Source organism: Cupressus sempervirens, chromosome 4, assembly GCF_028749045.1.
Source record: "Cupressus sempervirens isolate cs-2001-9-10 chromosome 4, ASM2874904v1, whole genome shotgun sequence".
Taxonomy (NCBI): domain Eukaryota; kingdom Viridiplantae; phylum Streptophyta; class Pinopsida; order Cupressales; family Cupressaceae; genus Cupressus; species Cupressus sempervirens.
In genome coordinates, this window is record NC_143121.1 from 621,634,116 (window position 1) to 621,661,779 (window position 27,664).

At 36.3% G+C, this 27,664-nt stretch overlaps 1 protein-coding gene across 2 annotated transcripts in view; it reads right to left on the reverse strand.

Moving 5' to 3' along the window:
- LOC149562755 (protein DETOXIFICATION 42-like) overlaps positions 1-27,664 on the reverse strand; it is a 112,544-nt gene that overhangs the window by 21,115 nt on the left and 63,765 nt on the right. Inside the window, exons 1-6 of one of the 2 annotated variants that reach the window (XM_089826168.1) lie at positions 22,572-23,743; positions 22,145-22,438; positions 21,846-21,967; positions 17,203-17,418; positions 16,852-17,048; positions 11,891-12,026 (exon numbers count right to left, since the gene is read on the reverse strand). In XM_089826168.1, the coding sequence (XP_089682294.1) occupies positions 11,891-12,026; positions 16,852-17,048; positions 17,203-17,418; positions 21,846-21,967; positions 22,145-22,239 (766 nt within the window). In that variant the 5' untranslated portion in view covers positions 22,240-22,438; positions 22,572-23,743. Of the gene's footprint in view, positions 1-11,890; positions 12,027-16,851; positions 17,049-17,202; positions 17,419-21,845; positions 21,968-22,144; positions 22,439-22,571; positions 23,744-27,664 lie in introns of those variants that run through there. The other variant, XM_089826170.1, reaches the window with a different exon arrangement.

Sequence of the window (27,664 nt, forward strand, 5' to 3'; positions counted from 1 at the left end):
AGGACACTATTGGCACCTCAAGGAGGAATTAGGCAAAACAAAGTATCATACGATAAGCAATGCAAGCTAGGTTCCCATGAAGCTAAACGACCTTCTTCTTGCAATGCCTCAATTAAGGACTACAATCTTGAACATAACACCATCTCCGAAGGCGGTAGAAGAGTTAGGGAAGGACACACAAGGTGGAAGCAGAACAACCGCAACAGACCCAATGCTACTTGCACTGAACACGAGAAGACACCCTACAGTAGTCAAGATGGGTATTCTTGAAACTACCCTCCAAACACCACCATAGACGGAGGGTCAGGCGTAAACGTGTTGCCTAAAGAAATATGGAAGAAGTTGGGGTAACCTACTCTATGGCTGCCTACATTCCAACTACTCACCACCGATCAACACAGGATCAAACCACTTGAGACTCTAACGGCACAACCTGTAATAGTTGGGACACAACCGTTCTTACTGGACTTTGCGGTCATTTCATTGAAAAGGAAAGGGTACGATGTCATTCTCAAAAGGGGCTCGCTAGTGTAGGCGAAAGTAAAGCACGACTAGAAAAAGAACACTCTATCTATGGAAAAAGGAGGTCGTAGGTTTGTAATCGACCTAAGCACCCAAATCGTGGGAGAAGAGGTAGCGACATCAAACTCCGAAGGCGAAGAAGGGGATGAAGAAGGGAAGAAGCGAATGGAACCCAACAAGGAAGGAATCCTGAGACTAGAAGGAGGATCCAACGATGACGACTTGGATTCAGTGAACGGTCTACTCCATTGAAAAATGGAGGATTTTGAGCTCTTTCCAAGCTATCACATGTTAAGGGTCGAGGAAGGAAGTGAGGAAGAGGAAAAGAACAAATTTCCGACAAAATACAGAGAAGTGAAAGAAGGAGAGGCACAGCTAGATGAAACACCTACACATACATTTAGTGAAGATAAGCCTATTAAATATGAAGAACCTATGGTGAAGACGGTGAACTTAGGGGATGAGGCTAATCTGAAGAACATATTTGTGGGAGATGACTGGACTCCAGTTCTGAAAGCAGCAATGTTTAAAATATTTATGGAATATAAGGATGTTTCTGTGTGGACGTATAAAGACCTGAAAGGAGTACCGCCAAAATTGTGCGTCCACCGCATCCCATTGATAGGAGCAGTACTCGTACAGAAGCAACCATACCGAATGAACAAAAACTATGTTGTACAAGTCACAAATGAGATTAACCAGATGCTTGAAGCAGGCATTATTTTTAGGGTACAGACGAGTGAGTGGGTATCCCCAATTGCGATATCCCTGAAAAAGGATACCACTCAAATAAGGATATGTGTAGACTTTCGATTGCTTGAATGTAGTAACAATTAAGGATCCATTTCCTATACCGTTCACTGATAGTATTTTGGAAGAAGTTGCGGGGCATGAAATATATTCATTCATGGATGGATTTTTTGGTTACAACCAGATATCCTTCACAAAAGAAGATAAGCTCAAAACAACCTTCATAGTAGAAGATGGAGTATACGCCTACAACAGAATGTCATTTGGTCTGTGCAATGCCTTGACAACGTTTCAAAGAATTATCCTGCACATCTTCAACAAGATGTTCATCGAAAACTTCAAAGCATTCTTGGACAATTGGTCAATCTTCAGTGCGGAGGACAAGCATCCGACCGCACTCAGGGAAGATGTAGACAAGCACGACTAGCACTGAATCCAAAGAAGTGCAGATTTATGGTACCTCAATGGAAACAATTGGGGCACATCGTATGCAAAGCAAGATTAAAGACAGATCCTGACAAAGTCCGGGGAATTCTAGAAATGTCACCTTCGACAAATGTGAGTAAAATAAAATCATTCCTCGGACACATAGGGTACTATCAAAGGTTTATTAAGAACTTTGCCAAAATATCTTACCCGCTAGATAGACTAATCTGCAAGGGAGAACCCTACAAATGGTAAACAAAGCAAGATGAATCCTTTGAGGGATTAAAGCCATGACTAGCCACAGCACCTATCTTGGCTTATCCAAACTGGGACAAGGAGTTCCATGTACATGTCGACACACTAAACTACACAATTGGAGCAACGTTGGCACAGACAAGTGATCACCGGTTGGACCACCTAGTGTACTTCGCAAATAGACTATTGCCTAAGGCAGAAAAAAATTATAGCATAACAGAGCGGAAGGCTCTCAGAATGGTGTACGTCGTACAGAAGTTTAGACACTACCTTCTGGCAACTCCATTTGTGTTCTACGTAGATCATCAAGCCTTGCTATACCTTGTGAACAAACCAATCATCCAAGAACGAATAAGTAGATGGCTACTATTTTTGCAGGAATTTACATTTAAAATCATGGTGCAGCCTGGGAAAAGTCACGTCAGTGCGAATCATCTATCCAAGCTCAAATTGGGAGAACCCTCGGAGAGAGTCAACAATGATTTTCTTAATGCACAACTATTTCAAATTGTCGTACTACCATCCTGGTACGCAAATATTGGGGAGTATCTTTCAACGGGGCAATTTCCTAGGGAAATGATGCCAAGCGAGAAGAGGAAATTGGTGTTGAGAAGTCAAACATTCCAATTGATCAATGGGTTGCTATATAAGATAGAACCGGACCAGATTTTACAATGATGTGTTCTAGAGGAAGAAATACCGAAGGTATTGAAGGAAGCACGTGAAGTACCCTCAAGAGGACATATGGGGCTGGATACAATTGCACAGAAGATGCTTCTGGCGGGATTATGGTGGCCAACCATGCACAACGACGCCAGGGAGTGGGTCATTGCATGTGATACATGTCATAAGGTCAGAAAGCCATTGAAGAGGGATTTCATGCCTTGAACCCTTCACATGCCCAAGAACTTTGAACGTTGGGGGCTGGACCTTTTCAAACCCCTCAAGGTGAGCAAAACCTGGAGATGCAAGTACGTTGTTGTAGCAACAAAATATCTTACCAAGTGGGTAGAGGTGCAAGCCCTACCAAACAATTCTACAATGAGCACGACCAAACTTATCTATGAGCAGATCATTACGAGGTACAAGATCCCAATATAGCTGACAAGCGACCGTGGGGGGCATTTTGTCAACCATGTCATCTGGCTACTCACCATGGAATTCAAAATATACCATTCTCTATCGAGCTCATACTATCCTAGACCAAACGAACAAATGGAAGCCACAAACAAAATCTTGGTTGCAATAATCTACAAGTCTTGCACAGTTGAAGGCGAAGATTGGGAAGAAAAGCTGCCATCGACATTATGGGCATACCGTACCTCTTACAAAGTTACCACGGGACACACTCTGTTCTACCTAATGTATCGTCGGGAGGCTGTAGTACCAACAAAGTCCGTGGTACCAAGTTTGCGAATAGCAATCAAAAACAAGTTGGGAGATATGGAAAGTCTCAAGGAAAGGTTGTACAACCTAAATAAACTTGACAAACAACAATTACAAGCACAACGGGCCATCAAAATTTCACAGTGCAGACGCAAGGTGTGGCAAGACAAGCACTTGAAACTAAACAAATTCCAAACAGGCCAATTAGTCTTAAAATATAATAGGCACAACGAAATCAGACCTAACAAATTTAAGGTGAAGTGGGTCTGGCCATTCAAGATTCGGGAAGTGGGAGATAACAGAGCAATAAAACTATGGATGCTAGACGGGAAGGAGGTGACGGATGCAGTCAATGGGTCGAAATTAAAAATCTACCATGAAAGAAATAAGGCCTTGGGAGAAAAGGCGACCCCCCCAACGAACAACTTAGAGGCAGTATAAAATTATAATAATTAGTAATATATATATATATATATATATATATATATATATATATATATATATATATATATATATATATATATATATATATATATATATATATATAAGAATAATAATAAAATATAGATAATAAATGTGTACAAATGAAAATAAGACAAGGCAGTATATGTAAAAGAAAAAGAGAGGATGAGCATTAAAAGTCATCGAATATACATTAGTAGAGCAAGAATAAGACCAAGTCAAAGGCACAGTACGGTCTATATAAAAAGGAAGTCACCGTAAGGTCAAAACACACAACTAGATGTAGAAGAAAATGACCATACGGTAGTATGGCCCTGTATACAACAAAGGATAGTAGAAAAAGGCTAGAACGTACGATAGTGATACCCATATGATGGCACATAACAACAGGAGAAAAGTGGACCGTACGGAAGGCATAACAGGATTACCATAGACTAAAAGATGACTGTGGAAGAAAGAAGATATCATATAGCTAGGGCATAGATAGAGCATAATCGTATAGTATCGAGCCACATAACCATACAACCACAAGGAAGAGAACAACAAATAAAAGTTGTACAAGCGTTATCATTAGCATTGGCATTGAGTGAAAAAGGTCTTGGAACTTTGTTTTCTTTGCACCCAAATTTCACCGTACGGCATATTACCCAAAACCAAACCACCATTTAGGCAAGAGGTGTTTGTTGTATGGGTCGTACGACCTCTTGGGAAGGGAAAAATCACCACCAGCATGAGCAATTACTGTACGGACTACCAAGGACTTGGCAAATGTACAGGTATGTCCTAAGGATACTGTACGGTGGTGGCACTACACACGTGGACAAGGCATAGAAGATACCATACAGTTGCCCGATTGAAGGAAGTCAAATTATCGTACGGTTGTTACAAAACACAAGCTAGTGGAGTCTATCGTATGGACAGGAAGAATAGAGTCGGGCCATACACCATACAGACTGTTGTACAGCCACAACCGAAAACAATTGTAAAAACACCGAAAAGGCATGATAAAAGGCACTATGCGTACAGAAGGAGGAATCAAGACATCATACGGACGCCCTGAGTAAGAATACACTGTGCAACCACCACATATATCTCAGGCAAGAAGGAAGAAGTGCATTCATTGTACGATAGTTGGGAAACCGCTCCAACTGCTCCTGCAAACCGTTTTGCGCAAACAAAAGAAAGGACAGTCATGGAGAGTGCAAGGAAGAGGGCTTGGAAGGAAAAATTAGAAGAAGATTCAGCTAGTAGCACAATGAAAAGGAACATACAGGCTCTACCATCAGGAGTGCGTATTGCAAGAGGTACAAGCAAGAAGGCAAGGGCACAAGTACAGCCGGCTGCAACTATGCACCTCACACCTCAGAATGTGACTTTCAAGGGTTTGAACGGGTTGGAGTGTAGGAAGTGGTGCTAGGAGACCCTGAATAACCATTATGCAAAGGAAAGCATACAGAGGGCGTAGGTGGAATGGGCATTGCGGATGCCAGTGTTCTGCATTCACGACTTCGATGGTTTTCTCCACACCATGCTAGAAACCTACAATCGATTTCCGTATCTGCGACAAGACCTCGTGATATCTTTTAGAGCAGCTAATTTCACGAGGGTGTTCAGCATACCAAGTCATGCACAGGGAGGGAGGAAAATTGGCAATAGGCCCAAGAAACTAAGTCGAGAGGTGAAGGCATAATTGGTAGAATTGGTATGCAGTAAATGGCCTCAGGCAAAAAACAAAGCCCTAATGGATACTTCAAAGGGAAGAGAATTGAAGAAATCCAATATACAGGAAGGACATTAGCGTGGCCTCATGGACCTGGTAAAAAGTAGAAACACTGGATCGAGTAGGGCATCGAATATCTCATTTCTATAGGTGAGCATGATGAACAACATCATGAATGGCAAAGTATATGACTGGGCCTGATGAAGGTACGGCTCTGATACCACTAATGTAGGTACGGCTCTGATACCTCTAACAAAGGTCCGCTCTGATACCACTAATGAAGGGCCACACCACCCTTACCAACTCACAACCAAGAATGCAACAATATGAAGACCAAGAAAATAAAATGCTTCCCAAAGAACACTTTTATTATATTTGAAAATCCAATACCAATTACATTAACATTTCGGCAAGATCTCTCAAGATCCAATCCAAACCTAAGCTAGTCCAAATCCACACTCTGGTAGAAACCTCCAAGATCTCAACTTGTGCTCGCAAGCCACCAAGCAACCTCCTTGTTTCTAAACCGCAGTCACTAGCTCTTCTCCAACTTTATCCAAGATCCAAGTGTAAACTGCCTCACATTCAGCGCTCTGTCTACACTCACAAGTCCATCACAATCCTGCTGTAAACTGCCTCACATTCGGCGCTCTGCCCACAGACTCAGGAAAACTCACTTTTCACTTCCTCCTTCTCTTTCACACCTTGAAGCCTTCCAAGCTTTCCAAGCTTCACCTTCCACAACTTTCACCTTTCCAAGCTACTCCTTCTCGAGCTTTCACCTTCTTCTCAAGCTTCTCCTTGAGCTTCTCCAAGCTCTCCTTCCAAAGCTTCTACTTCTCGAGCTTCTCCTTCTTGAGCTTCTACTCCTCGAGCTTGATTAGAAATGCTCATATGCCTTGCTTAAATAAGCACTTACCACCCCATGCATGACTTATCCACAACCTTCTAGAATTCCTCCACAACCTTCTACAACTTCCATAACCTTCTAGAATTACAACTAAGCACCACCATGTGGCCCAATTAGAAAATTACATTTCCTTTATGGATCACAACAAATATTAAATGCAAGATTTAAGAAACTTTCCACAAGCTTCTAAGATGCCACCTACACACCTTGATTAATGGAATTACAACTAATTTCTCATTTTTTATTTTATGCCACCTATGCACCTCGAAAATAGAAATTCCTCCTTTTTTCTTTTTCTCCTTTTTCCCTTTTTATTTATTTATTATTTCTCCTCTAATTTTCGTCACTCTCTCTACTCCAGATTTTTTTTTTTTTTTTTTCCAATAATTTTCCATGCAAGATGCTCCTGCATCAGCATCTCTATTAGCTGAGCGCATGGATGAGTTCATAACACTGCAACACCAAACATTCTATATGCCACACTACGCCATCAGTCTATTTCTCGACGCCACAGCACGAATAATACCTATTGATAGACTGGAGATCAAGCCAGGTCTGATAGAACCAAGGGAGCCTCTGATCATGCATTGGAAGCACCTTGATACTCTAGGAGAGCAGAAGGTCATCGGACAGAAGAGGCTGGGACAGGAGGTAGAGGGCTCAGAGCAAGGGAACACTGACAGTGGGAGGCAGGACACATCCTCTGAAGACACTGACGACTCGGAGGAGGTGGAGGACAAGAGGATGATAAGGATGTCGAGGTCATCACAGCACCACCACTATTATTTTTGAGGCCCCTCGCAGCTACATCTCACTCTCACTTAATGCCAGCAGGCATTCACATTCCAGGATTTGGACAGTTTAGGCAGCCTATGGTTATGACCCCAGTCACCATAGCAGCTAGACCAACAACGTGGCCAGCACCCCGGCCATCAGCCCGACCAACATTAGCACCCCTGGGGGTTGCTAAGCCTTCGGTCGATCGAGAGACTTTGCCATCTACAGTCATAGCTCTACCAGAAATAGCATTTGAGACACATACAACCGCAGTTATACCCGATGATGAGGTAGAGACATAGGAGAGAGCGATGTAGGTACCCACACAGTCAGAAGTAGCTAAGGGTTTGAGGACACCCGGAGTTCACTTAGATCTAGTGGGCTCAGATGTAATGGTCAAAGTAGACGTGGCGTTGTTAGCAATTCTAGTAGCAGAGAGGCCTAGTAGGGAACAGGCGCAAAATCAATTTGAGTGCCTTTCTACCATTTTAAAGCTTCATGCAAAAGGGCCTTTTTAATTCCGAAAAAAATATCTCCAATTTGCAACAACCCTAGACAAAGATAAAAATGAAAATTCAAGTGAGAGTAGAGCGGTGCATCACATTTGCAAAACAGATTTTAGAGGGAGCTACACTAAAGTATATTCTCATTACTTCTTGGGCCTTACAAGACATTGGATTAAAGTGTAACCAGATATAAAGAAAGATGCAAAAGGTAAAAGTTCATAGATTGCATATGGTGGGTACACAAAGTCTAAGCCTATGCCAATGTCAACACAATCAGCTCTGCCTGCACTCTCCATGGTTGCTAAAGTGGTGTTGATGCTTATACAATAGGAAAGAAAAAAAATAAAACAAGCACTCATCTCTTCCACTTATCTTGCTATCTCACTCCTCACTACTCACTAATGCCGATCTCTAGCTGCACCTTCAAAACCTATTCAAGATGATTTTTTCCTCCAAGTCACCTATGAATCTCGTTTGGCTGTAAAAATGTGCAAGAATGAAATAGGAAGGCCTCTTTTTGTTGATTTAGGGCTAAGTGTGGTGAGAGGATGCACAAACATAAAGAATAAGAGAATCATTTTTAAATTCTAGACTTTTTTTCAATAGTTGAGTTTCCATACATAAGAGGAGGTCAGCCATCCGCTCAATGTTCCCCCGTCTTAGGAACATTTTCAAAATGGCTAGGGGAAAATTATGAGAAATTGGAGCCATCTCAAGGTATCCCCGAAATGGGGACATGAAGAAAAACCCTCAGGATGCATCCCAAGTAACATAGGATTATTAAAATTTGACATCAAAGAATACCTACAAGAATACACAAATTGAAGAACTAATCTGGTATCAAAATGGGAACTGTAAACAACATTGTCCTTGGCCAAGGCGGCAAACCCCTCCAAAATCACGGAGCAAAAAAGAGAATCTCCAAAATGATTAAAGCCTGACAATTTGTAACAATATAAAGTGTATTGTCATCTTACAATAAAGCAGGTTACGATAAATAATATTGTAATGTCCCCATTTGGGATTTACCCTAATTAGTCTTATCTTGATGTTCAGCCACATGCTTGGACAAAATGTAAAACTACCATACAGTTTATTACTTGTAATTTCTGAAAGCTTATGCTCCCAATATTTGGGCATCCTTGATTACGAGTTACCATTTTTTATAAAAATAAAGGTGTCACTACTCTTCTTATATGCTATTGTAAACTGGTTGATTTACTTCTGAATCTCATTGGATTTCTAGATTTAATAGTAGAATTCTGGATTTGATTCTTATGTAATTCTCTTGGATAGAATCCTGCATCTTCGATGATTATCTACCTCGTTGGCAAGTATTTTTTATACTTGTGCGTCTTCGCCCCGATGTGGAAGTTCTAATAGCATGGCAATTTTATCTAATTACAAATATAATCTGCAAAGTGTAATAAGTTCTGCTTCTGATGCATACCAATCTGATTACTACAAGAAAACAATTCCTTTTGTTTTCCCAATGTTGATTTGGATCACTGTATGACCACCTTCTAATCGATGGTGATTTTTGCTATTGTTTTTATATAAATTTGTGCTACTTACATGATCTCTGCTAGATAGATTGTTTTTAATACTTTTGCATTATTCAGTCTTGCCAATCTCCTCCTTTATATCTATCTTAGATGATTCAAGCATTAGTACTTATATTTATCATTTCTCCTATTCCATCTGCCACATACACATATTCAGACCAAAGGTTACTGAACATAATAATGGTTGTTATATATCTGTTCGTTCTCTATGCATTACATCATCCCAAACGATTTCTTGATCATGCATAGCAGTTTACAATCCTGATCAGTCCAACAGCGACCTCCGGCATTCCTTTTGTATAGACATGTGAACCAGTTCCAAGAAACATCATCTTACACCAGCATGGAGTAATACCCAGAGAAAGACTTTCAGAAGTGAAAATCATTGCTCGTTTCTATGAAGGAAGAAGATGTGATAATTTCTGAGCCTGCACATGCCTGCGATGAGGGAGAGACTCTTCTCAAAGCCAAAGGATAGATATGACTCTACGGATCAGGACATCCAAACTTCTAAAACATCATCCACCCAGGAAGGTTACCTTTTGATTCGCCCCAATTTCAAATGTCAAAAATGCATCATAATGATCTCTGCTAATAAATATGAAATAGACAGCACTCCCATTTGAGTAATCGAAAATAATGCTTGCCATAGAATGGAGGTAATCCTTAAATCCCACAGATTCATATCCAACTGTGGACACCCTCAATGATACTCTAATTCCACTCCACACATACTCAGTTCTCTGCATCGGGATCCTTTGCAGATGGATGAACAAATGGGATGTTAATATGCATGAATGTCCAGATAACATTCAGAAGTCTTGTATGGTCAAAACATAATAGGTGCTAAAAAGACTATTATATCAAAGAATTTAATCCCATAGGAGATCATGATGACAAAGCATAATAGGAGCAAATATCAAATGGAAAGTTAAAATGCTCATAGCGCAACTTAGGACAAATTCCCATAATCTGAGGTGCAAAAATGGGTGAATGATACAAGGAAGAATGGAAGGAGAGAATATGTTTATTTTGCAGCATGGGAGTGGTAGAGACAGAGTGACATTTTACCATGGAGTGCCCAGCACACAACATCTGCTCCAGCTATGAGGAGATTTTAAAAGCAGGCAATTTAGGTACTCTTTTTGGAGAAACACACCTAGATAGAACAGAAAACTTTGTGATCGAAATTCACTGTCGGAGAGCAGATTTAAAAAAGCAGTTATAAAGGGCCTAATGTTCTGGCACCCTATCCTGGAGTGCTTTCTTTTTCTAGGGGGTCCATAGGCTGCTTTGGCCTCATGGATGTTATTAAAATATTTCATTAAATCATTCATCTCTAAACACCATTTTCTGTCTGCTGATTGGATCAAACTCCTTAAATCGATTGGCTTCCTGATCGATGATTGTCTCCAAATATATAACGTCAAGGGTGTGAGAGGAGAATCACAACTTTAGTCGTGGCCTGGAATAGTTTATTTGCAATAATATGTATTTCAAATTTTCAAGTTATATAATAATATATGATTATTTATTTTTAATTTCATTTAGCGTTGTCATTAGTTTATGTATTATTTATTATATGTTGTCAAGTATTATATTGATTAACAATAGTTTTTTTTTTTGATTGGTAACAATCATTTTTGACTGGAGCTATGAACCAATGAGGCCACAAATCCAGGGGGACTTCATCCCCTTGAAACCAACACCATAGGCCCGGGAGCAAGGAAGCTCAGCAGGGGCACCAAGCCCTAGGGCGCAAGAGACACACACCCAACATGGGTCTGGCTCAAGATCCGCGAGCACTCCAAGCCCAGCGAGCGTCTGACAGCTGGACCGTGAAGAACAGCATTATCTTCATCTTCATTCACAAGCACAGAGCACTATTGTCAGCGATTCCTTCCGACTCCCGTGAACATTATGTTGAAAGACAACTCCTCCTGAATCTCGTCCCCAACATACACCGAGTGCAATTCCTGTGAGATTCGAACCATGAACTATATGTTGAACAACAATTCCTTCCGACTCGCGCCCAGCATAGACCGTCTCACTTGATTGTACTTCCCGTGGTTCGAACATTGAACCTCCCTATTACAAGGGCTCACAACAACCGTTGCATTATGAGCTCATACTCATTGATTAAGAATGTATTATTAATTGGTTATATTATTATTTAAGTGTATAAATAATATTATTTATATTTAGTTTAAATAATAACAAATTTATAATATTGTTATTAAATAATATTATTTATTTATTTATATTATGATATCACTTATTTATTCATTCTTATATTTTATTATTATTACTTATTATTAAATCTTTATTTTAGAAGACAATATTATTAGGGTTCTTAAATCAGGGACATGACAAATATATAAATCAATTTTGCATACAAATGTAGAAGTTGCCCTTTGCATATTTTTCTAATCAATTTGAATGTCATTATTAGACAAGAGTACATAACAGAGTAGTCATGTTCAAGAAACTATTGTATTGACAATGCTAATTATAAATAGAATGAAAAAGCATAAATTAATTTGTTTTCTATAAATGATTACAGACAAGGTCTCAAAGAAGATCATTAAAAAGTTCTTAGAATTCCGATTACCTGTTGCATACAAAGGAGTCATTGTGTCCTTAAACCCTCGAAAAACACCCTGTGTTGCAAGTGATATAACAACTGCTGGAGCACCAAGTGCACGCAATTTCAGATACTTCACAGCAGGAGATTGCATCGGTGATTCCTGTAAATTCAAAGAATTATTCAGCTGGCCTTTATTATGTTTAGCATGCTCCTAAAAATTATTCACAGAAATATAACCATTGCATTTTTCTTTTGGTCCTCACAAACACATGTTGTGATGTTATTTAGAGCAAAGAAATTGACAGTTTTGGCTGATCTCAATATGTGAGTTTGATCCCTCAGATTTCTTTCTTCCTATTTCAAAAATTAGTTTCATACAACCATCTCATATGCAACTGTAAGAAATGTGATTATTGATTCAGAGATACTTCCCAGAGATTCAACAGCCATTGCAATCCACATAATACATTGATATATTTGTATGTATATATATTTCAAACTTAATTTATTTCATATTACTATTTGTTAATAAATAGTGTTGAACAACACTTTATTCACTGCTGCAAAATCGACAAACTGATACTTTCAACCAGGGACATGACATTTTAAATGCCAAAGATGAAAATATTAATTTATGATATACATTCTCCTTCAATTTGCAATTAAAGCAAAATCCTTATGGAAACTTTCATTGGAATTTATCCTTACATCAAAAACTTCTTACTTGCAGATAAACTACATCAGACTTGAAGATTTCACAGTTGGACTTGTTTAGGCCATAAGCAGTTAGTATGGCAGCGATTGTCAAGTGGTGATCAATGGCAATCATGGGCCTGCAAGACTCATTTGGATTATGTGTCAATCTTAGTTTCTGTGTGGCAACTAATTTTCTTTAACAAAGCAAAGAAACATTAACATACACAATCAACATTCAGTCAAGTGGCATTCAAAAGGTTGTCAAATCATAATCAAGATTTCAAGAATGCCCAAGTGGCATGAATTGAGAGACTTCTTGTCCTGAAACTATCATCAACAAAACCAAGAAATAAACTAGTAAACCGTAATCATTGGACAGTCCATTTCTGTTGTTTATCACAGAACTGTTGCTACCAAAACTATCTAAGAAATCCATATCTAAACATTAATTATGTGACACAAACCACCTTGTGAAATTGAACTGCACCACAACATAGAACACGAAAATCATAAAGCGATAGATCCAGCTGATCAAATGAAACAAAACAAACTTCATGTTGCATGCAAATGTTCTCTAATGCCCATTATAAGCTTTTCCCCAACTTAAGCCAGCAGTCAATGGCCTCCATTGCAAATGCAAACCTTATTCTGTAAAAGGATTTGTGACCAAGCACAAGCATAGGTTGTGACAAGTTTCCACTGCATGAGGACCATGGCTATATTCACGACAATAACTCGGTGCCACAGAAGTAGCAACATCCAGTCTGCAGTTATCAAAGTCGGCGATATATTTATTATTCTCAAACTCATAGATAGATGATCTCTTATTCGGATATTTCCCATGGGCTGCAAAGGTAGAGCTCTAATTTGTTCTTGCTATTAAGAGACCATTCCTTTGAGTTTCTTCATTCTTTCTTCAGACAAAAAAATTCCTCAGGCCATACTGGCAGGGACCAGAGGAAGGTCCAGGAGAGAATGAGATTTACACATGGCAGAAACAATGTACTCTATTAGGATAGAGAGGACCTCAACGACCATTTTGATTTACTCATCAATGAAATTCTTGACATTCAACCAAGTTGCCCATAATTTCCCTGCTATCCAGGCTTACTTAAACCAAGTAATAGTAATCCATAATAGCATTCTTAACATCAGTCACATATTCCCAAGGTATCTGTGGGACCAGAAGATATAGGATGGTAAGCATTGGTTTGGGGTTGAAGCTTTCAGAACAACAGAACTTCCAGGATCGTTAAACAAGCCAAGAACTTCCATGCTTTTGAGACCTTGCTGCTAGTTAAAGGAAAGGAATGATGGATTGCTATCTAAACATGAAATCAATCATTGATATTGAGTTTGAGCTTTTTACCAGTTTTAGCAACAAGGAATTTAGCTGGGTACCTAGCAGAAGCCTCAGGGCTTGGCTTAAACAGACTTAGATACCTTTGAATCTCAGGCAGTAACCTTTCCCACTATTCGAATGCAGAAAAGGTTGGTGGAGCTAATGCAGCTGAATCTACCCCAGAAAGATGTGTAGTTCCAAAAGCCCAACAAGAACAAAACCAAATGAGACTGAGCCGGATACCAATCTGAAACAAACCTGGGTGTCCAAGAGGACCAAGAACAATAACTGTGGAAACTGGCAAGGATGATAGAGGAGATTCAATGGCAATCTTTGCCCAACTGCTTTTTTTCCATCTGTAGGTATTCAGTGCAGCGATCTCCCAATCAGACAAGGCTAGAAGCAACAATAGCAATGAATGGATGGGTTTTCTCATGCCTCAAGTTAGCAATAGAAAAAAAGCACAACTATAGGATCCTAAAATGTCATGAGCCAAACATCCAAAAAGCCCAAACTAGGAATAACCAGTAAGTCATTAGAAAGAAAGGGTCGTCCTTACAAAGATTTTTGTTATTCCTACCATCAAACATAATTGGCAGTAGGCCCGCTCTAACCTGAGGATGGGGAACGTCCTTCAATTTGCCAACCCATCCTTGACCGTCAATGAGAGTGGCATCTTTCTTATCTATCAAGTATGCTGCCTTGTTAGCTTCATGAGGATGTAAATCATATGTGACACTCCTGAAATTTCTTTAAAAGGTAGCAAATTAATGTCATCGGATTTCCACAATCCATTAGAAATGCATAAGACAGGTTTCTGGAATTTTGATTGTGTTTGATGATGGATCAGTGTGTGTGATCCGAAATGTTGATGTTAAAAATTCAAACACAATCAAAATTCCAGAAAACTGTCTTATGCAAGGTAGAGAATATCAACAATCACCTCTTTTACCTTACAGATTCTCCAATACTTACCAGAGATAAGGGAAGCAGCCAAGATTTGAAAGTCAATTTTAAAGATTACCTTTCAGAGACTATATAGAACACAACTAAAGCTCTCACAAAACGGCTAGTGCATCAGTCACATTGTTAGTATTTTCAACAAGACCCCATCAAAAACAATCAATAAGATTGTTGTATGTGTCTTAAAACACGCTTCTAGCCCATTCAGCGCCAGATTTCCACTTAAAGCCCCATTGATATCTATTTTAAACTAAGGAATACCACAGGGATACCATCTAATCTTATCACATTCTTCTTAGCAGCTTCTTTATTATAAAAACTACACTGCTGTGATCAACTATTTGAATTTTCAAATATTTTACCAAGTTGACAGTCAACCTCGATATATCTTGCAAACAAACATTAAAATGAGAAAATGTTTCTGTCTGGTTATCACTTGATGATATGATAAACTTAGAAAAAAAATAGAACTTCCTTAAACTATGTGTTCTTGACGCTTCTTCCTTCACAAATATTGTAACAAAGAGTCATGTGAGCAACTAAATTTTAAATAGAAAATTTCTATGAGCCTCGATTTTCATATATTCAGTGATCATTGTTATGAGATAACTCTTAAATTTCTCCCTTTAATACCTCTTTTATCATTCATGACCTTTTTTCCTTGTCTTCTTTTCGGATACTTATTTCAACGGTATTAGTTTATAAGAACTAACTAACAAGTTTATAAGAACTTGTTAGTTCCAATCTGTGTCCTCCTGAGAAAGATAAGTCTTAACTGCCTCATAAAGTTTTGTTGCTCCTCCACAACCTGTTTTCCTCAGTTCCAGATGTTCTGCCTGGTTTTCTCCAATTATGGTTTATTTTTAGGGATGGATGTATTTGAAAAATATATATTTTCCCTTGAAGGCAATTTGACCTGGTTGTCATTAGTTTACTCATTTTTTTCTAGAATGAAATACGGTTATATTAGTTCCCTCCTCAACGACTTCAATTTTTATGTTTAGAGAAGGCATCTGATATAAAATATCAATTTGCCAATAGAATATACCCTTGACAATTAATTTCCATGTTTAGAATTTGATTTTTTCCACTTTGACTGGTCTTGCTTCCATTTCAAGTTATCCTACTAAACTAGCTGCCCAAAAATTTGATTCAAATCTCAAGCATAATGCAGCTCATTCTTCTTATAGATGTTATTTCCCAAATGTAGCTGCAAAAAATTACCACTACATAAGGTCCCAAATCCAAATGTACTCAATATGCAGTTGTGCTATCAGCAGTTGCCAACTTCCTATTCTTGCGTAAAGGTTGTCCAGCTGCTGTCATAGGATAGTTGCAAATTAAATCAATACCTCGTATTTGTCAATTGACTTCAACTAAGACTTCAACAAATTGATTAATACCAGAAAACCAAAAATGCCTTTGTGACTGTCATATGTTCTTAATCCCAAGTCACAGCCTTGGACCACAAAAAAAGGAATTTGATTAAGAAGCATTAAATGGACTTAAATCCTTATTTTTCCAACTCTTAAACTTATCAAAACCAATACATTAGAGCCAACAAGAATCCCTTGATTTGTAACTCTCATACAATGAGAATCTAACGTGCAAGATTCATTACTGTGGGTGATGTATATACACTACTATTCAATTACCATAAATAATTTGTAGAATGCAGTATTGGCAGCATAAAGACAGCCTAGACTTTATACAAATCTAGTATAGATCCCATTTTTGTTTCCTGATGTAAATTTTGTGGAGGTGAAGCCACTTTTTCTAATTGATAACAAGTAGTACATTAATTGTTTGATTATTTTGCATGTCTGCCCTTCTCACTTTCTTACAGAGCCATTCACCAAATTGAAAGTCTAATTTGAATTAAAAATTATACAAACAAAAGAAAACATGGTTAAGCAAGATATGATCAAACAATGTCACATAATTAAGCATGCAGTCAAAAGGTAGTTATCTCTAGCATACTTACTGCGCTTACACCCATAATTTTCAAGATGGCATTAGCTCCGATAATCAGAAAAAGAGCCTGTAAAATGCCAAGAGCTCCACCAATCACCAATGCTGAGGAAACTGATGGGAGAATTCTTTTTTCAATACTTGAATCAGTTTCTGTTGAACCCAAGATCAAATTCACCTTTGAGGTGTTTCCTTTTAATTCCAAGCTATCTGAGATGGTCAAGAATAGACAAGGAATCAATTTGAAAACATTTGATCCACTAGTTTTAAACACAATTCAAAATCTTTAAATATGCCAACAGAAATACATAAATTTAGTCATTGCACCTAATACGTAACTTAAGCTAACATTAGAAATACTTACAATTAGTAGAAATTTGTACTTCTTTCTCATCGGCAGTTAAAGATTCCTTTATAGGCTTTTCAATGTCCGGTGGGGACTCCAGTGAAAACATCTCAATAGTAGCATCTTCTTCAGCCACTAAAGATGTTGTGACACTTACAAGGGGAAAATTGAATACTTTTGAAACTTGATTGAAAATTGCAATAGAAACACCCACAGCAGCAAGCTCCACGGGTCCTGAAATCAAGCAGATCAGAAGTTACATATAATTCCAAACTGTCTTCAAAAACAAAAGAAACAATGCAAATGATAGCTGCCCTTTTCTACTCCTGATTGAACTTTATTTCTGAAGCCTCTTTCAATGTAGAAAGCTTAAGAAGCTTATGACCACCTTGGACCAATCTATAGCCATTCAATTTTCAAGTGCCAGATCACTGTTTACAAGGTTCAAATCGCATACCTAATGGAACCTAGCAATTTTCAAATTTCAAAAAACATCACCATGTAATTTCTGTTTGGGCAAACAAAATAGCATTAAGCAATAGAAATTCCAATTTTCTCAGACATGTTGAACCAATACTCTTACAGTTTTCATATTGTACCACTTCAACTCAGAGGCAATACACACAGATAAATTCAGATATAATGGAAGCATTATGGATGTACATATTCTCCATATTTTAATCTCAATGAACAGGACACATCATTTGCAACTTCACAAGAGCTTATATTTCACTACAATTTGAAACAGTCTTGAGTCTCTAATTACATATTGCTCAAAGCTTGATTAAGGTCTTCTCTCTTTAACAGATGAAAAAGTTTCCCAGGCTTATCATTCAGTGGATCATTCAGCATACAACATTCTTAGGGAATCTCTTTAGGTGGGACATATGGCACTCAGAATTATGCATTTAGCACCATTTGGATGGTTTGAGTAATCAAGCTTTTGTCATTCTAAACAACCTCAGGCAAATGAATAAAATAAAACAACATAATTGTCCGGAAAGCAGTTAAGTAATCAGGTCATAATATAAGGTTCAGCCATCTTTAATATGAGTGTTATGAGAAAGCTATCAAGCTCATCTATGCAGATCCCAAAGCGTGTCTTTGCAAGCACGTATTTTTGTTTACCTCCAATAGAACTTCTGATGAGTCCATCACAAGTCACAAATGTCTCATAGAGCCTCATAATAGTAGCAATTGAACAGATTTGAAAAACCAATAGCATGTAACCTTTGGAAAAAATAGATTCTTGGGTACTACGTCAAACTAAAAATTAAATTCTACAAACCAGCAATGGATCTCAGAAGATTGTTAGTGAACCTCCTCAACAATAAATCAAAGACTAAAACTGTGATGAATGGAATGGAAAGATCTCAAGAACCTTAATCTCCCCATATTTTAAAATCACAACACTCAAACTTCTCAAAATATTGTATATTTAAAGATTGTTAAAATGTTGGTAAATATGTTCTCAATCATGATAGTCTTGTAGTTATTTATACATGTCTAAGCTGTACCCTGATTTGCAAATGGGGTGAACAGGGTACCGATGATGAGGGAGGAAAGGCTAAGAAAATAATCCAAATAAATAATTTTAAAATGGATAAATACAATACCATTCTAGAAACCCGGCCTGATTACCATCACAGCAATCTAATTTGCAAGTGTGTAGCTTTGAAAAAGCCCTTCTTAAATCCCCTAAACAATATGATAGGAAGTTATCAGAGAGGATACCTTAACAGCTAGTCAACCAGAAATCTCATAAAAATAACTGGAACTAAAAAACAAGCCCTGAAAGTATTGAAGACAGCCCTCTTTCAGGAGATGGTATGCCAAACAATCTTAGGGGACATGTGGAGGATAATAACAAGTTCATATGCTGGATAATATGTTGTAATTAGGGTCTTTCAAGTGGAGCTTGTAGTGTGAACTTCCTAATGAAGATTTCCTCTTATATTTGACTTGCACAATATTCAATCCATAACAGAAAAAATAGGAATAAGGGTTATTTTTACTTGTTAAAGCTCCTCATTCAAATTATCAGCACTGAATGAATTGAATGATTACTTAAACTTCTACCACTCTAAGGCATGCTTGGTTTAAAGTTCTCTAGTGACAAGAACTTAAATAGTCTTATTCCATCCTATAGCAAGAATGGGTACGGGGAGCACCCAAAAGATTCTGCCTTTGTTGACAGGTGCAGATGCATGGCAGTGTCCATCAAACAGCACTTCTTGAAAACAGACACGTACTGTCTAGATCTGCTACAGTTGACCATCAACAAAGTTCCAAGAACAGATGTATTACCACCTTTTCTAGTACTATCATGAGTTCTATGGCAATGGATGTCAAGAGAATGTTCCATTTACCCAACTTGGTTCAAGAGGAAATATTCTGCTATCAACAAGGTTTTCCCCAACGTTAACCCAAGTTGTTCCCTAAAGAACATTCTTTGAGAGGCACTTCTATTAATTTTACAAATCTATTCTTGTACAGTCCCCTATTTATTGTCTTCTTTATATGATTTGCCAGCATATACCGATGTTGAACATGTTAATTTGAATGAAAATATCAGATGGCCTGCAGGCTACCATCTTGGTACTGTTCCAAGTTATTAAGCTTCTTCAGCATCAACCGCTCCCATTAGCCTATATTGATAGTTACTGACAATTAATGATATTTTCGTTTAGTTAATGTCTATGAATCATGTCTGTAATTCTTTCTTGGAGTTACCTAAACATTTTAACACTTGCAACTACTTTATACATCTCCTAGATGCAATCCCAAGTCAGTATCCCCCTCAAATATCCAACCATGATCACGCATTTTCAGAATTTGCTTGGCAAAAAATATAATTTAGTAAGCATCAATATCGATTGAGATGGAAGATTGCATTACCTAGGATACATGAATGCATAGATTTTGCTATCTATACATCGAAAAAATTTCTTTCAATGAATAGTTCATTATAATTAGGTCCATAGAATTGCTTTTTTAACAGAATTAGCATTTCATGATCCATCTTTACACATAAGCATCATATGAACTTTGGCATTTTATCAGTGAGAAATTTATTTCTTAAACCACATTTCCTATAAACATATGAATGTCTTTGACCTCTCTACCCTTGAGAAGAAAATGTTTGTAAAAGCCACAGGTTCATTATGATCGAGGTGTCAAAATAACAAGGATAGATATACATAGACTTGAAATATAAGGGTTTCCCTGATTAAGATCAATGATCACCTGGACATTTAATAGGATTTATGTGTGAGGATGTTTTACTAGCTTTTGTGCTTCTACAAATACCACAGGAAAGTGTGACAAATGAAATACATGTTCTCTAGAAGCTGCCACGTTTCTAATTGAGAGTGGACATAACCAATTCCAGAGCAAAAAATCTTCTTTGAATATCTTTAGATAAACTAAATTTTAATAGATATGATGATGTTTTTTTATTCATGTAGGAGTGTACATCATTTTGCTTTGTGCACTACAAATTTCTTTCTTTCTCTTCTAAATTTTTTTTGTTTTTCTATTTACATTGGCAATGCCTTAAGTAATCCTTTTCGGTAGGGTTTTATTACCACGAACAAATAAATGAGATACCAGCTTTTATGTGAAAAAACTTCACAATAAGTAGAAGTGGTGAACATTTTTTCAATCGAGAATGCACATAACTAAACCCTTCGCATAAACTCCTCTTTGAACATCCACAGTTGACTTGATACTATAATATATAAGAATAAAGATGATGCCATCTGTTTTTACTTGTAATTGTACATGTTTTGCGTTGTACAGTACACATTTCTCTCGTTTTCTTCTAACATGTGTGTTTTTTTATTTACTTCAGCAATACCTTAAGCAATCTCCTCATGAAGGATGTTATTACCAAAAACATAATGAGTGAGACTTGGACTTCCGGGAGAAAGGAACTTCACAAACATGTCATTTCAACTGATTATCAACAATTCGATTGCCTTATTTCCAGTAAAGCTACCCTGTGATACGCCAAACTAATTCAGATTCTACATCTGAAACGGAAACTCAACAATTCTGCTTCCATTTCTTTTGATGATTGTACATCTATTTTACTGACTAAGTAATAGATAAATATCTTCGCAAGATAATAAGCAACCCATGGAATAGTAACTTCTATACCTGACAGCCAAACTTTCAACTCAAAGTCAGCCAAACTGCTTTACGTTGACATTAAAGTACCTGGTGAATGTTATCCTCTCTCAAGAGGTCCTCCAATGGTGCCTGACCATTTTTTTAGCATCAAGTTCCGTAAAACAAAGACTTAAAATGCGAAGTTATTTGCTGAGAAAATGCAGAGACAGAAGGACCATTTACAGAAAAGTGGGAGCCCATTTGAGTTTTGATTAAGATCAAACTGTTTTTAGCTTTCTTCCAATGACAATACCATTTGAACTTGGAAGATGCAAAAAAGAACGATGTTTAAATTGTACGGTAGGGGAAAGCGGCTATTTTGCAAATTGATGGGGTGATCATAATCGGTGCTGAAAGTATCTTCAATAGACAAAAGAAATGCAAGATAAGCCATTGTACAACGAATTTTAAAAATTCCCCTGATGTAGGGTTAACCAGTGTATTATAAGCGGAAAGATTAAATTCCAGCATAGAATTTCGAATTTTACCTATCCTTCCAATGAAAGCTGTGTCTATGAGGGAAGCAAGAGGATCAGCTGTTAATGCCAATGCTGCTGGAAATGCAATTTGTGCAATTTCCCGGCCAAGATTATCCGGTTTCAAAACACTCCTGAAAAACAGAGTATCTATTAGAGCAAGTCTCCAATATCATAAATATAGAACTGGCTAGAATTTAAAGTCGCAATACAATCTTGTATCTGTAAGGATGTTTTACAAATGGAATGCAGACGCCAAAGGGAACTTCTCAAAACATGGATAGAAATATAGTGTCTCCGAAATTACTTACCTCCAATCTTGAAAGAAAACTCTGAGGGGGTTCCAGCGGTTCTTATGTAATGATGGATATAGATTCACCTTCTCTGAATTCAATTCGAAAGCCATTTTTACAGGAACAAATGTCAAAGATGAATAAAAGAATATACTGGCTTATGTTGTTTGTACATCACCACGCCTTTGTAACGTTCAGATTGACCATTGAGAACCCAAAAGAAACCTGTCTGTCTGATGGAAAGCAAGTTCATAGATAATACGAGTCCGTGTTTCACAGCAGGAAGCAATAAGCGAGATTAAATGACTCGACCTGCAGCAGCAATATCATCAACAAACAAAACAAGCCCCAGTCAGCATTGGCATTAATTGTGTCATGTGTTTTCGGTTCAAGGTGAATTAAAAACATATGATTTAGCAGTCATATACAGTATCATCGGATCAACCTTTAACAGTAAGTTCCCTGCTACACATAAAGCCCATCATTCAATAGTACGAAACAAAGGCCTGCAAATTTGGGACTCCATGAATGAAACAACGAATAGCTTTCAAAGTATAGGTGAATCCCAAAGGCACATATCCATTTCTACTCACTCCCCAAGTTCCCAGAGACCGTCTACAATGCGCTATACTTGTAACAAGACATTTTCCCGTCATAGTTATATAGGCCCCTAATTGCCTGCAGGATTCTCCGTTGACCTCGTTGCACTTTCTCCCCAACACAGCTATAACGCACACAGGGATGCATATAAACGCGTTCCTGTATGTCTCACACACCACACACACAACCTGAATCCAAGCAAACACATACACATGTGCATGCTCCTGTATGTGGGTACTGTAGCACACGCCCCCACACAACTCTATGCAATCGGGCGAACCTGCCTATGATGCCTAAACAAATGCATGGTTGATTGTGAGTAACTATCATATCATACATCTATACAGGATACGTGGCTATATTTGGCCATATGTTTGATTGAGGTAACTTTCAAATCATACATCTATGCTTGAGGTACTAGCTTCTGAACATGGAATATTAAATTGAGCGTGTGAGAAATCATACATAGACCCTGTAAATATGCTTGTTTAGTATAGGAAGCATTCTTAAAACAAGATTGGCGAAGAATCTTCTTGACATGACATTTAAGGCTTTTTAATACAAACAACAAGAAAATCTGAAATCCCAATTTCTCAGCCTTGTGGAGCAATTGTATAAGTACACTTGTATTCCTACAACACGCCAGTCCTCTGTGACCATGTGCAGGAATGGAAATGAAGCAAACTTACATGAAACTCTTCAAAAACTCCTATAAACATAGATATGGAAAAGATTGGCTAAACACTATGTCATTCCATGTGGGCACACCCACAGGAAAAACTTGTGAGGATTCAATTCAGGGGCGTTAGAAGAGTGAGGAATTTGTGAAAGTTATCAAATTCGCGGCCTAATAACAGGCGAAGAAGTGCGGGAAAGAAAGAAAAAGGAAACAAGGAAAGTCGTTTTGGGCGAAAACATTCATTGGCATTCGTGTAACCTGTGCAATTTCGTGTTCAACTGTAAAGACTTTTGAGCAAAACAAACCATATTCTGTTTGTATTACATGTTCAATAGAATAATGCCATTCTGAAAATTTATTAGGGAAGTTATGTCGCGAGGAAGGAGAGACAGATGCTTTTGCCTGGGGAGGATTAACTGTAATGGGGCCCTCTGTTTCGAAGACCACCAACTCTTCCTCCTGTTCCTTCCGCGCCAAAACGCTTCCTTGACTTCATTGAGTGCTTGTAAAGTACACAAGAACAAAAGTGATGTATCCAACGGTGCAAATTTGTTCCTAGCAGTTTGGAATGAATCTCTCTGCCGCTTTAGTACTTGCTCTTAAAACAATAAGTCTATTGTCTAATGCTAGTTAATTTTTTGACAATTTAGAAGTTGAATAAATCAGTTAATACTGTAGTTGTTGTTTGACAGAAGTTGAATGAGTCTTTAAGGAAATATTCATCTTTTGTGATGTTTTTTTTCATTTACTGATGATTAGTCTTAGATTTTCCTTTATAACATGCATTTTTTTCTATAATTCGTTTTTTCAAAATTCTAATATATCCTAATAACATGTATTCTTTTTTAACTAGTTTCTTTGCTTGTTATTATAATGTTAATTTTGTAATCTATGGTTGCATTTGTCTTTTGATGATGGATTACTTTTGTTGTTAATACAATTCTTAGATTGTTATTTCTCACGGGCAATTAAAAGAGGGTGTTTTTGATAAAACTAGGTAAGAGGGTGTGCACATTAGACACGCATTAATAGAGAATTAACAAATGAGCATAGAGAAATGAGGAACTCGACAATTTACCTTTATCAAAAACTAGCTTAAAGAAAGTATTAAGCATAATAGTTCTACCATATGCTCACAAAAATGGATCCTTCTTTTTTAAATCTTCTTTTATATATTGATGATTACACCTCTATTGTTGCAAGGTGTGTTCCCTTTGTTTCTTTGTGTTGTGCAACACGATGTTCTACATGGCTCAATTTCCTATGTGAATTCTACAAATCTAGTGGTTGTATCAAGCATTGACATGTCAATCTTTTGGTACAACCAAGTAGCATAAGAACTTGGTATAAGTGATAAATGTAATTGAAAAAGTTTTATATTATAACAACTAAATAATTCAAAGTAATTTATTTTTATGAAAAATTAATAATGTTATACCATTAGTGGGCCTTTGGTATACCGATGAAGTTGAAAGGTTCTTAAAGAGCCCACATCGTGCAACTAATTAAAGAATTATTATATATATATCCTATTTTCCTCAACTTGACTAGTCAATCCTAATATTGGTAAGCTTAAAAACATGAATTTTTCAACATGTCAAAAATAGAATTTTTCTGAACATGTAATAAAATTCTTGTTTTAAATATGAAAAGTTGCACATTTATGTGCATTAATAATAATGTTCTCTCTACTTATTATATTTTATTTTTATATAAAAGTATTTTCAATTGTCTTGTGACATGTCCAAATAAAAGTAGATAATAGTACTATATTAGGTTTTATTATATAAAATTTATGACTTGATAATTAAATTATATTTTATAGTATTTTCAAAATTAATATTTGAATTTTAATCAACATAAATGCTTAGTTTTGTAATCATAAATTTAAAAACAAATATTTCTTATCTTTGCATTTTTTATCTTTTCTAAATATATTTCAGTTATTAATTTTTTACTTTAAACAAAATTTTACTTTTAATTTTTGTGTCTTTATTTATAGCATATAATATATAAGTAATTTAATAAATTTATTTATTTATTTATTTAGTACATCGGCTAACTCTACCAAAATCAAGTGATATCTGAAAAGTGTAGTTGGTTTGGTTCCTCTCTTTATTTATTTATTTATTTCTTTCTTTCTTTTGTCCCTCTCCTTAACGAGGATGCATATGTTTCGTACCGAGTTGGATGAAACGATGTAGCAATTTCATGACTTGTCTTCCCCTATGAGTGATCAAATGTGTGCCCCCCCTTTCTCTTTTGCTATGCAAACATTTTGTATACACTTTACTTATATATTGTTTCATTTTCTTCTCAAACTTTTATAATTTTACACATTTTCAAAAAATATAATCTCTAGGCAAGAACTTTGAGCTAGCATTCAAATGAAGAGCATACTAGAGCGTAATAGCTTCGTTGATAATTAGTAAATCCCTATTATGATGAGAAAGATTGGAAGATGCATAAAATAAGTATACAAGATGTTGAGATTATAAATATAAATGCAATATGTACTAATGTAAGTGTTGAATTTTTATATCATATTTTATTTGAAAGATAATTGATTAAATGGTGATGTACCAATATTCTAAGTCTTGTGTCTAAAAACAAGATCTTTGATGTAAAATTGAGAGGTTTTACTATGTTCTTTTTTAATTTATAAAAGAGAGAGTTCGCATATTAATAGTGTATTAATCGCACGATCAAACAAAAGAGAGCAACCCTACTTTTATCTCTATCAAAAACATAATACAACCCATAGTGCAAAGTGTTAGAAGTGTTAGCATAAAAGTCTTTAAACTAGGAATAAATAATCACACAGGTTGGGTATCACCAATCTTAAATAAACAACCATACATACTTATAGGAACTAAAAAATCAAAACTCAAAAAAATAAAAGTATTTTTTCCAATTAGTTTAGTGAAGTAAGAAAAGAGGATTGAATTAAAATGAAAGATTCTAGAAACATTTATATCTTTAAAAAAAACTAATTCAATTCATTTAAAACAAGAAATACTAATCATCTAATAAGTTTTTAAAATTTAAATTATTCATGCATATATACATAAAATAAGATTAATTTCCAAATTAACGAGAACAATATTTTTTCCCTCTAAAATTTTAAAAGAATCATACTATTTAATCAAAATAATAAAAATAACACCTTAAATAAAACAGAGGCTGCCGTACTAGAGAAGTCGTCAAGGAGAATGAAGTCGCTAAGCAACATTCCATCTCCAATTATATAGGTATTAATTAGCCTATCTATATAAGGTTCAGGTGAGCCAAAATAAAGAAGACCTATTCTATACACAATTTAATATCCCATTTGAATAATACGTACATCTTAGGTGTGCTAATTTATTTGAAAATGGAGTAAATGTTAACTTATAGTATCCTTTGCCTATCAAATGTTATTATCAAACTTATGTTTGGGAAGTTTTTTTATTACTTTTTATTTATTTATTAAAAACAAATGTCATGGAATATTTCGTGAAATATTTTAATAATTATAATTTGTTTTCTAGTTTTATAAATAATGTTGTAAAATTAATTGTTGTCAGAAGTAGTGTTAATTAAATACAGTAATATATAGAACTATTATTTCATGGAACATATTAAATAATAAAGTTAAATATTTTTCTATCTTTCAAGCTAAGTAATTAAATTGTATATTATTTTATGCAATGGATTAGATCATACAAGTATAATTTCATTGAATACATCTTGCAAGACAATGAGATATTTTAAGATATTTTGTACTATTGTCAATGATTTGTGTGGTTCTAGATTTGGATTTAGTTTAGGCTAATTTGTATATTTATATGCATTTATTTATTTGTATGGAATCACACTAGGCCTTAGCACTAGATATTCCCTCATACTAGACGCATAATTGCATATTAAGAATATTCACCTTACATATCATAATTTTGATTAGAGACAACAAGTCATAGTCAAATTTTTCGTGATCTAATTAAACACTAGTTGGGATTTGGCTATAGCATAGACTAGTTTGATTATAGGTGCAAAAAATATTTATCTTTAACTGCCTCATTTTTCAAAACATTTTTACTATGTAAATCTACCTTATTTTCAAGAAATTTAATACTTCTCACCATGTAGGCCAATACTACACTTTCTCCCTTGAAATGTAGTACAAATCATCATCTCACCCCATGCTTTGTCCCAACATATTGATGCATACTTGAGTTATGATAGAGTCACAACTTTGATTGATTTCAACATTAAATCAT